Here is a 12,346-nt window from a genome sequence, read left to right as displayed (position 1 = left end):
GGTGTAGCCACTTGGGGCCAGAGTGCAGACAGAGGGTAAAGGGCTGCCTGGCTTCTAGGACCAAAATCAAGACATCAAACTCAGGCTTCCACCGTCCAGCTGTTTGCCTGTCTGTGACTCCAGTCCCTGTAATCAGGGTAGCAAGCAATGTTATGTGTGGGGGACATGGAATTCAGCGCCCTTGGGACTGTCCTGTGGAACAAATCCTCCTCTTCCTCTGACAGTTCTGTTATCAATGGCCTTGTCCTGGGGCAGGTCGGGAACGGGGGGGGGGGGTACTGCAATAGATGAGGTAGGACATGAGTCCTGAGGCCAAGTTTCTCATAATTATTTCTCATAATTGGAGAGGACAAGAGAGCTCACGTGGTTCCTGAAGGCCCACTGTGTGCTTGTCAATGTGCTGGGTGCCTGACATACCCTATTTCCCTTAATCCTCTGCAACCTGAGGTGGGTGCAGTTCTGTGCTCATTTCACAAATAGGAAGACTGAGTTCCTGAGATATTGGGGAGACAAGGCTCGGATATAAAGTAAGATTGGACCAACTCTCGGAATAGGCTGTTTATGCAACACAGATGTTCATGTAATCACTCATTCATTCAAAAAACACAGCCTGGATCCACACCCATGTCCACACCATGTCCAAGGCCTGGGGAGGGGATAGATCCTGCCTGGGGTCCGGGAGAAGGATGTGGGGCCGAAGAACCCGATCTCTGCAGTCCGTGCTGAGAGATGACTAAGGAGGAAGGAGGCTCTGATTGGTACACTGGGAAAGGTGTCCTGGAAGAGAGGAAGAAGAGGTCTCCCTAGGCACTGAAGAATTGGAGGAAGGGCATTCCTAGCAGAGAGCATAGCAAATATTATATCAATAACCTCAGATACACAGATGACACCATCCTTATGGCAGAAAGCAAAGAAAAACTAAAGAGCCTCTTGATGAAAGTTCAGTCACTCAATCGTGTCCAACTCTTTGCAGTCCCATGGACTGCAGCACACCAGGCTTCCCTGTCCATCACCAACTCCCGGAGCTTGCTCAAACTCATGTCCATCGAGTCAGTGATACCATCCAATCATCTCATCCTCTGTCATTGCCTTCTCCTCCTGCTCTCGATCTTTCCCAGCACCAGGGTCTTTCCCAGTGAGTCAGTTCTTTGCATCAGGTGGCCAAAGTATTGGAGCTTCAGCTTCAGCATCAGTTCTTAAATGAGTATTCAGGACTGATTTCCTTTAGGATTAACTGATTTGATCTTCTTGCTCTCAAGGAACTCTCAAGAGTCTTCTCCAACACCACAGTTCAAAAGCAACTTAAACTTTCAAAAGGAAGTGAAAGAGGAGAGTGAACAAGTTTGCTTAAAACTCAATTCAAAAAATGAAGATCATGGCATCTGGTCCCGTCACTTCATGGCAAATAGATGGGGAAATAATGGAAACAGTGAGAGACTATTTTATTGGGCTCCAAAATCACTGCAGATGGTGACTGCAGCCATGAAATTAAAAGTCACTTGCTCCTTGGAAGAAAAGCTATGACCAACCTAGACAGCATATTGAAAAGCAGAGACATTGAGGACAAAGGTCCTAACCAAAGCGTTAGGCAAAGGGAGGACGCGCTCCCTCATAGCTCACCCCATTACTCCTTTATGCCTCGGTTATGAGCTATGATGGATTGGCCTAAGGAGGCTAATAATACAAGACAGCGATTGAGGCCAAGAGCGTGAGGCCTCGAAAGGGGCAAAGTCATGGGACTGGCCAGGCGGGGCTCCGGCCTCAGAGGCGGGGCTCAGTCTAGAGTCCCCAGAGTGACCAGCAGGGGGCAGCACTGGGCCAACGGCTGATGCCCACGCTTGGGGGTCACCTGGAGTGAGGTACCAGCTCAAGAGGAGTTATTTATTTAGCAAGTTCCTTCAGTGTGCCAGGTGCTGGGCAAAACTCTACAAATGTTCACTCCTTTAATCTCCAAATTGATTATGTGGACAGGGATACAGAACAAAAATTTTAAGTCACATACCCAAATTCACACAGCTAGGAAGTGGCAGAATTGGGGTTTAAACCCAGGGAATTCAGCTGCAGCCCTTAACACCTACATTCCCAAATCCTCTAAAATGACAGTTTTCGTTCGTGTGTTTTTTAAAGCAAGGGCTCCCTCTCAACAATTACTGAGTTCTTGCTTACCTTTCTTATGCGCCATCTTCCCGGGTGCATACAACCATTTCCATTCCGCAGGTATGTACAATCATTCCATTACTCGTTTATGCTTCGGTTCCATTAAATCAAGGCGTAAAGGAGTGACTCTTGGAGTCGAGATGCTTTTTATGTCCAAAGCGAAAATCTCAAGAGTTTGGGAGGCTCATCCACCCTCGGGCCTGGATCCAGCTCAGGGAAGGAACCAGCAGGAACCCAAAGCCTCTGCCTTTTCCAGTCTCCAGGCCCCTGCTGCCCCCACTGCCCCAGGCAGGGCCCTCGACACTCCCCAACTCAGATGTGCACCCTCATTCATGCCACCCTTCCGAGACCTGCTTGCCCGCCCCAGACTGGCTGAAGACGCCATGGACTCCCGCCCAGCCAAGGGAGAGGGCTGAGAACACTCGACAAAGGGGCTTCAGCGATGTTATCTTTGACAGGTGAGAAACTGATCAGAAATGCCAAAACATGTGCCCACACTGCTGACAGTAAGAGGTACAGCTGGACCCGAAGCCACGCCTCTAAGACTACCATTAAGGCACTGCCAGGCAGGTCTGTATGAGTCCGGGTGCCCTGCAGAGAGTCCTTTGAAAATGTTTGAGACCCAGATGCATAAACACTTGGGCTCTAGAATGCAAAAGGAGAACGCCAAGCCCAAATGAACCCATGTTTTATTATGTTTAAGAACAGGATGCCACCTTTATTGTGGTTAAAATCGATCCATCTGGAAAGAGGCCTGGGTTGGGAGTGCTCTCCCTGAGAAGACCCCAAGCAGATCGCCGGCAGTTGTCTACTTGAGAGAGCTGCCTGTGGCCAGTAGATTTCCAAAGCAAAAGGATAAATTACAAGAATAATTAACCCGATGCGCATTTAGCACGTGGAGCTTCTGCTTCGAGCTGGGAGTGTTTTAACTCCTTTAATCCCAACAGCGCCTCTACTGGGTGCGGCTGTTTTGATATAGGTTCAAGCGACGGAGAAACTGAGGCACAGGGAAGTCAAAGAGCTGAGGAGGGACACAGCTGGAGTTTGCACCTCACCAGACCCCCTCATGCGGTCGGCACCCTTGACCCCTGAGTCGTCTTCAGCCTTGGGTTCCACGGCGGCGTCTTCAGTGGAACGGGAGATGCGGATACCATGGCGACCATTTGATTTGGAAAGGGTATGGATGTCGGGTACGGCGCAGTTTGGGGTTCCAGATCTGGACGATGGTGGGAAACTAGGTCAGGACTCCTCTATGTCCCCTCCAATCCCCGTTCTCCTCCCCGGATTGCAATCCACAAGGCAGGTCGCCTCCCGCCCTGGACCTGCAGGCCAGCCAGGAGGCAGCCCCGCCCCTGACCACGCCCTGGTGGCCGGCGCTGATTGGATCCGCGGGGTGTAACCGCTAGAGCAGTACTTCATACAGCAGCTGGTAGCGAATTGGAGGACGTACTTCGAAAGCTCCGCCCGCAAGGCTCTCCTTGCGCGGTGATTGGCTTCCAATCTTCCCTTCTCCTCTAGCATCTGCCTCCAAACCGTGCCTCAGTAAGATGTCTTTAATTCCTCTGACACATCCTTTGTGCAGGCTTCTGTTCGCACTGTTCCCATTGCCAGAAACACCTCTTCCTCTCTCCTGTATAGGCTGCTTTCTCTAACCTTCCCAGCTGAAATGTCCCCTCGTCTGGGAAAGCCCTGATGCCCAAGGCTGGTTGGAGAACACCCCTGGGGCCTTCAGCATCTTCTGTTCTTATACCAGTTTTCTTGTCTGTTTCCCAACCAGGCAGCAAGTTCTTTAGAAGCTAGGGCTGGGGCTCAGAAAACATTGTCTCCCCATTGCCCAGTAGCATACAGAAGAAGCTCAAGCAATATATGTCGGACTTCCCTGGTGGACCAGTGGTTAAGAATCCGCATGCTAATAGAAGAGACACGGATTTGATCCCTGGTCTGGGAAGATTCCACATGCCAGCGGAGCAACCAAGCCCAGTGCACCTCAGCTACTGAAGCCTGAGGGATCTCGAGCCCGCGTTTCGGCAGCTACTGAAGCCTGTGGTGGCCTAGAACCCATGCTCCGCAACAAGACAAGCCAACACAATGACAAGCCAGCACACCACGACTAGAGAGTAGCCCCGTTTTCACAACTAAAGAAAGGCTGCGTGCAGCAACAAAGATCCCGCGCAGCCGAAGATAAAATAAAATTTAAAAAGAAATAAATATCGACTGGTATAATTAATGAATTAATCTGGTACCAGAGATTCGGGAGCTCTCCACCCTCTGAAATAGAAACAGGCCCTGTGGGGCCTTCCCAGTGACAGACATCTGTGTTCCCCACTTCTTGCTTGTAGAAGAAAGCTTTTAGCTTCTTAGGCCTTCCGCGAGAGCAGACTCAAGCAATTGATGATTGGAGAAGTGGAAAATCAGGGACAAAAATGAAGCAGTCAAGCGGGAAAGTAATAGCAAATTAAATAATAGGTCCACCAGAAAAAAGAGTCACAAAACCCCTAGTTTCTCCTTGAGGTTACCCCTCAAGGCTATGTGCCTTCTGATACATATTCTTATACTGTTTTTGCAAAACCCAGGACCCCACCAGATGGACACTGCTGACCTCAAACATATAGAGCCTAAACTGGTTGGAGGCAGAAGATTGATTACCCTGTTAACTCATCACCAACCAATCAGAAAAATGTCCATGACATGGTCATACACCCTGTGACCCTCACCACCCTTTCCTGGAAGCCATCAGAGGTTGGACACCTTTGGCACCTTAGCTACCTTCTCTCCGTGCTTGGCACCGTGCAAAGGAATGCTGCACTTCCCTTCACCGCAACTGGTATCAGTTGACTGGCTTTGCAGCGCATTGGGTGAGAGGACCTGAGTCCAGTTTGGTAACACTTTTGGGAGCCCTGAGCTAGAAGCTCCTGAGGTCGGGACCAAGACTCCCTCGCTACCGGTCTGGCATTCAATATATGTGTGTGGAATGGGGCAGGGAAGGGGCACTGGTCTTTTGTGAGGATGACGTTGAGGATGTGCTCCACAGTGACTCATGGTTCCCCTACACGATCCTCTGCAGCCCCCAGGGATCCAAGCCACTCCAGCCTGGCACCTCCCTCCCTACTCATCCTCTATCTAGGGCCCACACTGAGGTAGGATTTGGAGTGGCCCGAGGGAGAGGAAGGGATGGGCATTCATGTCTGCGAGCCTCTGGTAAGTGTCCAAAGTGGGCTGTCTTGTCCAATCCCCCATGGAGGCGGAGCTTGGTGGGACCCTGAGCTGCTAAGAGGAGAAAGGAGGGAATCACCATTTCTGGGGGCATCTTTGCACTAATTGGGGAGTTTGGGGGAGTGGCTGAGAGATCACCCACCCAGAGAGGACTGGGATTATAAATAAGAGGCAGCCTTCCTCCCCCATTCCACCCACCCCCACCCCACATCCTGGTGATTTTATGACATAAACTCATTGCAAGCAAGTGCCTATCCCTGTCAGGTCACTCCTAGATGCCTCTTTCCTTTTTGCTCCATAGTATGGGGTTTAAGAGGGCTTCCTTGGTAGCTCAGATAGTAAAGAATTCTGCTGCTATGCAGGAGACCCAGGTTCGATCCTTGGGTCAGGAAGATCTGCTGGAGAAGGGAATAGTGACCCACTTCAGTGTTCTTGCCTGCAGAATCCTATGAACAGAGGAGCCATGGGCTACAGTCCAAAGGATCGCAAAGAGTCAGGCATGACTGGGAGACTCAGCGCATGCACACACATACACACACACACACACACGTTGTCTTGGTCTCATTTAACCCATGCAATATATTTCAAAACAAAAACATTTAGCATCAACTCTCTGCTCTGCAGGAGCGAACTGAAGCCACATCCTTCTCTCAAGAGACCCCTGAAGAACTTCTATGTTCCTCCATTTGGAGCAATACCAGCCCCTCCTTCCCCTTCCATCCCATCCATGACTCTTTGGGGAGTCCATGTCTGGTTCTGTCTCTCCTAGCTCCTTGCAACCAGGCTGAGGTGAGGTTTGCACAGAGGATTTGGCTGAGTGTGTTTGCTGAATTAATGAATGCAAGATCTGCCTGATGAACTCAAGCGCATTCTTCAAAAGCCCAGCTTCAATGTCCCTTTGCCCAGGATACCTTCCCTGTCTCCCCATACAGAGCCTTCACTGCCCCACTCTGGACTCCTCCAGCTCCAGGTCCACCCTCTAGCCCAGCCCTGGCTCCACAGTTAGGGGGCATCTGTGGCCAGCTCTTCCTCCTGCAGACTGGGGTCTCCTTGGGGACCTCTTGGAGGCATAGGAGATTTGTCAGAAAGTGTTTACTGAATGGATGAATGAATGCCTCTTGCAGGGCCTGGAGTTACATAGCCTGGGTTCACATCCCCCGCTGGGGTGCTAGATATTGGATCTGCCCCTTAACTCTCCGAATCCTTTTTTCTCCTTTATTAAATGCGTTTACTCAGAGCTTGGGGCCAAGTTGTTGCAAGAATGAAACGAACTGACATATAAGCATACAAGCCTCAGGCTCCCTCCATTCCAGATTCAGAGTGATTTGCACCAAGGACCAGTAATTTTGTTCCCTTCTCAGCACCCAGAGCTAGAGTGTTGTCAACGCAAGCGCTTAATGAATGTTGATGAACAGGGTTGGTGATAGGCATGGGGGAAGAAGGAGGAAAAGGCAAATATTAAAAAAACTGTTATAAAAAATAATGACATTTGCAATAACATGGATAGAAATAGAATGATCATACTAACTGAAGTAAGGCAGAAAGAGAAGGATAAATACCATATGATCCTAGTTGTGTGTGGAATCTAAAATATGACATGAATGAGCTTATCTAAGAAACAGAAACAGACTCACAGTCTTGGGGAACAGACTTGTGGTTGCCAAGCGGGAGGAGGGGTGGGGGAGGGATGGATTGGGAGTTTGGGGATTAGCAGATGTAAGCTATTATCTATAGAATGAATAAACAAAGTCTTACTGTATAGCACAGGGAATAATCTTAAATATCCTATGATAAACCATAATGGAAAAAGAACATGAAAAAGGACGTGTGTGTGTGTGTGTGTGTGTGTGTGTGTGTGCGCGCACGCGTGTGTAACTGGATCACTTTGCTGCAGACCAGAAACTAACAAAATATTGTAAATAAACTTATGATATACATTTATAAAAGTATAAACTTTTATACTTCAAAAAACAAAGTATAAACAAAACAAAAAGGCTGAAATCTAAGTGTTGGTAGGACATGGGGGACATTTCCTCCCTCACAGCCTACCTGAGAAAACAACCTGACCGTTTCTTACCCTATGACTCAGCCATTCCACCCCCAGGCATTCACCGGGGGAGAAAAGAGTATAGTCACCAAGAGACGCGTACAAGTATGCTCAAAACAGCTTTATCCACAATTGCTCCAGACTGGAAGCAACCCAAACGCTCACCAATGAGGAAAATGGATGAATCGTGAAAAATGGGTACCCAGTGGTTACAATAAGAAAGGAAAAAAATCTAATTGTTTGCAAGGATGTGGAGCCTTTGGAACCCTTGTACACTGCCAGTAGGAATGTACAATTTAACAGCTGCTGTGGAAAACAGCCTGGCAGTTCTTCAAAAGCTAAATATAGACTTACCATACGACCCAGCAATTCCACTCCTAGGTACAGACCCAAGAGAACTGAAAGCAAGTTCAAGAAAAACTTGGACAGGAATCTCTACAGCAGCACTGTTTGCACGAGCGGAAAGGTAGTAACAACCCAAATGTCCATCAACAGGTGAACGGACAAGCTGAATGTGCTGGGTCCACAGGAAGGAATAAAGTGGTCACATATGATACAACACGGATGCACCTTGAAAACAATATGCTGAGTGAAGAAAGCCAGAGAGAAATGGTTTCGTGTTGTACGACATAGGTTCAGAACAGGGCAATCGACAGGGACAGAAAGCAGATTAGTGGTTGCCCGTGGCTGGGAGGGAGGGGGTTGGGGAAGACTGCTAAAGAGTATGGGGTCTTTTAAGTATTTTGGAGCTAGATGCTAGTGAGGGTCATCCTACATTGTGAGTGTCCTAAATACCCTGAATTATACACTTTAAATGGTTAAATAATAAGTGCATGCTTAATCACTCAGTTGTGTCTGACTCTTTTTGACCCTTTGAACTGTAGCCCACAAAGCTCTTCTGTCCATGGGATTTTTCAGGCAAGAAAACTGGAATGGGTTGCCATTTTCTTCCTCTAGGGGATATTCCTGACCCAGGGATTGAAGCTGCATCTCCTGTGTTTCCTGCATCGCAGGCAGATTCTTTATCTGCTGAGCCATCAGGGAAGCCCCTAAAATGGTAAGTAATATGTTATATTTATTTGATCACAATATGAAAAGAAAGAAAAGATACTTGGGAATACTACATAACCACGAAAAGGGACAAATGCCTGTTCCACACACATGAGGAGCAAGAGAAGCCAGAACCAAGAGTGGATACCCTGTGCAATCCCATCTCTGGGAAGTTCAAACTCAGGTAAATTCACCAAAGTGATGACAGTCAGATAAGCGGTCATCTTGAGGGAGGGGAGAATGAACTGGAGTATCCAAGGTGGTGCAGCAGGGGCTGGAAATGTCCTAAACCCTGACCTCCATCAACCTCCACTCCTGACATTCATGAACTTGACCATGTCTATGTTCAACCTCAATAAAAATGTTAAAAAGAGAAAAGAATTGCCAGGGGAAGGAGATTAAAGCATCCAGCAGTCCTGACGGATGAGGGTTTTCCATTTACCCCACAATCTCATCACTTGATCCCTCTGAAAAGAGGCATGGAGCTGGGTGGGGACAAAAGCAGGAGGGCAGTGATGGGAGTCTGTTGCCTGGGATTTCAGAAATGGTCCCCAGATGCTTCTTTCATCTCTTGGGAGATGCTCCCCCTACTCTTCACATTAGGGTCTCCAGACTGAGGGACATTCTGGGACAGGAAAACCTCAGGACTCCAGAACACTCAGAACATCAGGTCCCAGATGCCTTGGCAACTCAGAGCCCTTGAAGACCCACTAGAATGAACACTAGGGCTTCCCTGGTAGCGCAGCTGGTAAAGAATCCACCTGCAATGCAGGAGACCCCAGTTTGATTCCTAGATAGGGAATATCCACTGGAGAAGGGATAGGCTATCCACTCAGGGATTCTTGGGCTTCCCTGGTGCCTCAGCTGGTAAAGAATCTGCCTGCAATGCAGTAGACCTGAGTTTGATCCCTGGGTTAGGAAGATCCCCTGGAAAAGGGAATGGCTACCCACTCCAATATTCTGGCCTGGAGAATTCTATGGATTATTCCATGGGGTCACAAAGAGTCAGACATGACTTTGCCTCTTTCACTTTCAGAATGAACACTACCCATCATAATTCACAGCCTTGGGCAGAAGAGAGAGCATAGACTTCCCGCAGAAGGTCCCAGGTTCCAGTCCTGACCTGATCCAATCAATACACATGAGTGAATGGTGGATGAAGGAGCTTTTCCCTCCCGTTTCACACCATTTATCATGCACTTCCCAGATGCTCAGCTTTGTCCTGCAAAAAAACTGGGATCCCAGAGAAATCTCAGCCTGGTCTGGGCTCCAACAATCTCCTATCCTGCTGGGGGAGATAGACCCTGACACAGACGCTCCCACTGTCTTTACTGTTGAGAGCAATAATAGAAGAAATCACAAGCAGTTAGCAAACAGGGAAGGGAGCCAAGGGGGAGGGACTGGGATAGAGGAAGGATGCCAGGGCCATAAAGAGAGAGGAAGTGGAGCACTCAAACCTTAGACAGACGGCGCGTGGCCAGCGACTGTTATACACTGACCAGGGAGGAAGCTGGACTGAATAGATAACGAAGGGCAGTGGGAGGTTAATCCTTCTTGGCAGATCTTTTCATTCGTCTTGGTTGGTTTTGTATACCTCCAAAGATGGGGAGCTAACTCCTGAGGGATGCAACCCAGCCCTTCCTAGGCATGATCACGTGTCAAGAAGTGTGATGCAACATGATTTTTCAAGAGGTGGTCACCATGGGTAAAAAGGCTGAATGCAATGGACCGGGGAAGGAGGGTTACCCATGTGAACCAGGCAGCCAGTCCCTGTCGCAGGCTGGATCTGGAATCAGACCCACCTGAATCTCTCCTCTACCTCTTATGGGCCTGGTGACTTCATCTCTCCAAGTCTATTTCCTCTCCATTCCTGCGAAATGACTGTGCCCACAGCCTACTTCATAACTACCAACTTCATAGATTTATGCATATCTTCAATGAGCAAAATGCCCTGCAAACTGTGGATGCAGAATAACTGTGGTGCCCTGCTACAGATCCAGAGTGCTCTAGAATCTGTTTCAACTTCCTATGTACTTTCCTAATCTCTAAACTCTGCACAGGCTCTAACTTATGCCTCACATGTCATTATCCCATAACCCACACCTGGCAAACTCCTACGCATCCCTCAAAGTTTCCCTTCTTTTCTCTGTTTAAGCCCTGACCTAGGGAACCGGGACCATCTGGGACCTGGTTCAGATTGGACCCACTGAGATGTGCTGTGAGTTTCTGGAGGGCAGAGATTCCAATTGGCAAGTAGTAGGCACGCAGTAGTAGTGCCTTCTTGGACGAGGAAATGGCAATCCACTCCAGTGTTCTTGCCTGGAGAATCCCAGGGACGGGTGAGCCTCGTGGGCTTCCGTCTATAGGGTCGCACAGAGTCGGACACGACTGAAGCGACTTAGCAGCAGTAGCAGCAGCAGCAGGCACTTGCTGGATAAATGAGTCAGAGTGAATGAACGAATGAAACAGTAGTCATTTGAGAGAGGTGCCCAGAGCCGAGATTCAAGACTCTGCTAGCGCTTCCGAGCCTGTATCCGCAGGTCCCACAACCGCAGAGGGCGCAAGGGGGCAGACAACGAGCGAGGAGGGGCTTCCGGGAGGGGTCTTCAGCCCTTCCGGTCCGGCCCCTTTAAGGGGCGGGGACAGCAGGGCGGGCGCTCGGAGCGTCAGGGCGGCGCTAAGATGGCGGCGGCGGTCGCAGGGTCCGTGGCGGCCGAGGTCCCCAGCTCGCTGCTGCTCGTAGTAGGCGGCGAGTGCGGGTGCCGGGGGCTGCTTGCCTACGTGCTGGAGGAGCTTGAACGAGGTCGGACCGGCCCGGGAACGCGGTGCCGGGGAGGCGGGAGCGGCCGCGCATCTCGGCCTGAGAGCCGGAGGATGGGGCGGTCGGGGCGGGGGCCGGCCGGATCGGGGGGCGGGGGTGGCCCGGGCCCCTACCCTCTTACCGTTAGACGCAGGGCGCAGGCAGAGGCTATGGGCGCCCGCGGAGGAAGCAGCGTTCGGGGTCGGGCTCAGCTGCTCCGCCTCGAGCCTGGTGCAGACCGGGGAGGCGACACGGGCCCCGGCTTTGGGGGCGCACGCGATTGGGCGGCATGGGCAACGGCTCCGCTTCCCGCCCTCCGGGCGCGCCTCGATTCCCCGGCTCTTAGTAGCCTGGACGTCCCGGAGGGCGGAGCAGGGATAGGGAGGTTGGGCCCGGAGCCCCGGGGGCCACTTTCCGTAGCTCCATGAGGAACTGCTAATTGGGGTGTGGGCGGGTGCGGCCTGCTTAGGGGATTTGGCACCTGAATATGTGAGTCATAGACGCACCTGCAAGATTCACCTGCAAGCACTTGGCACGGTGGGACCGGCGGGCGTGGTGCACCCCACACCGTGCTGCTTGGAGGGCATTCATCCGTCATCCTCCATCTCTCAGATCGTCAGCGCCTGTCCTCCGCGGCCAGTAAAATGAGATGGCAACACACAGCTCATGGGTTTGGGGAGTATCACCCCGCAGGGCATCGAGGGTAGGGCCGGGACCTCTGGCAGGTTCAGACCTGCCCTCTCAGGACTAATGGTCTGTTGGGGTGGGGGTGGGGCAGGGAGATGGATCAAGGTTTAAGCTCAGATGGTTTCAGGACTGTTCGGGGGAAGATGCCAAGGGCTGAGAGGACCTGAAGGATGGGAAGGCAGGGAGAGGGGCTTCTGGGCAGTGGGAACAGTTCCTGCAAAAGCTTAGAGGTGGAACCTGTGCGTGGCAGGGCTGCAGATCAGTGAAACCAGTGGTGCGGGTGGGAGGATACTGAAGGGGACAAGATGACTGTCTAGGAGGTGGGGACTTTCTTGCTGAGGTCCTAAGTCTTTGTAAAGTGCCCAAGTTTGGGGGTTCCTTGATGGTGGATG

At 50.7% G+C, this 12,346-nt stretch overlaps 1 protein-coding gene across 2 annotated transcripts in view; it reads left to right on the top strand.

Annotated features, from left to right (window-relative positions):
- The first annotated feature begins 11,127 nt into the window (after positions 1–11,127).
- MAP1S (microtubule associated protein 1S) overlaps positions 11,128–12,346 on the top strand; it is a 31,735-nt gene continuing 30,516 nt past the window's right edge. The window contains exon 1 of one of the 2 annotated variants that reach the window (XM_027969443.2): positions 11,128–11,270. In XM_027969443.2, the coding sequence (XP_027825244.1) occupies positions 11,150–11,270 (121 nt within the window). In that variant the 5' untranslated portion in view covers positions 11,128–11,149. Of the gene's footprint in view, positions 11,271–11,390; positions 11,971–12,346 lie in introns of those variants that run through there. The other variant, XM_060415370.1, reaches the window with a different exon arrangement.

Source organism: Ovis aries, chromosome 5 (assembly GCF_016772045.2).
Source record: "Ovis aries strain OAR_USU_Benz2616 breed Rambouillet chromosome 5, ARS-UI_Ramb_v3.0, whole genome shotgun sequence".
Taxonomy (NCBI): Eukaryota; Metazoa; Chordata; class Mammalia; order Artiodactyla; family Bovidae; genus Ovis; species Ovis aries.
The sequence above is the reverse complement of the archived record's forward strand: the minus strand, read 5'-3'. Positions and strand labels throughout refer to the sequence as shown.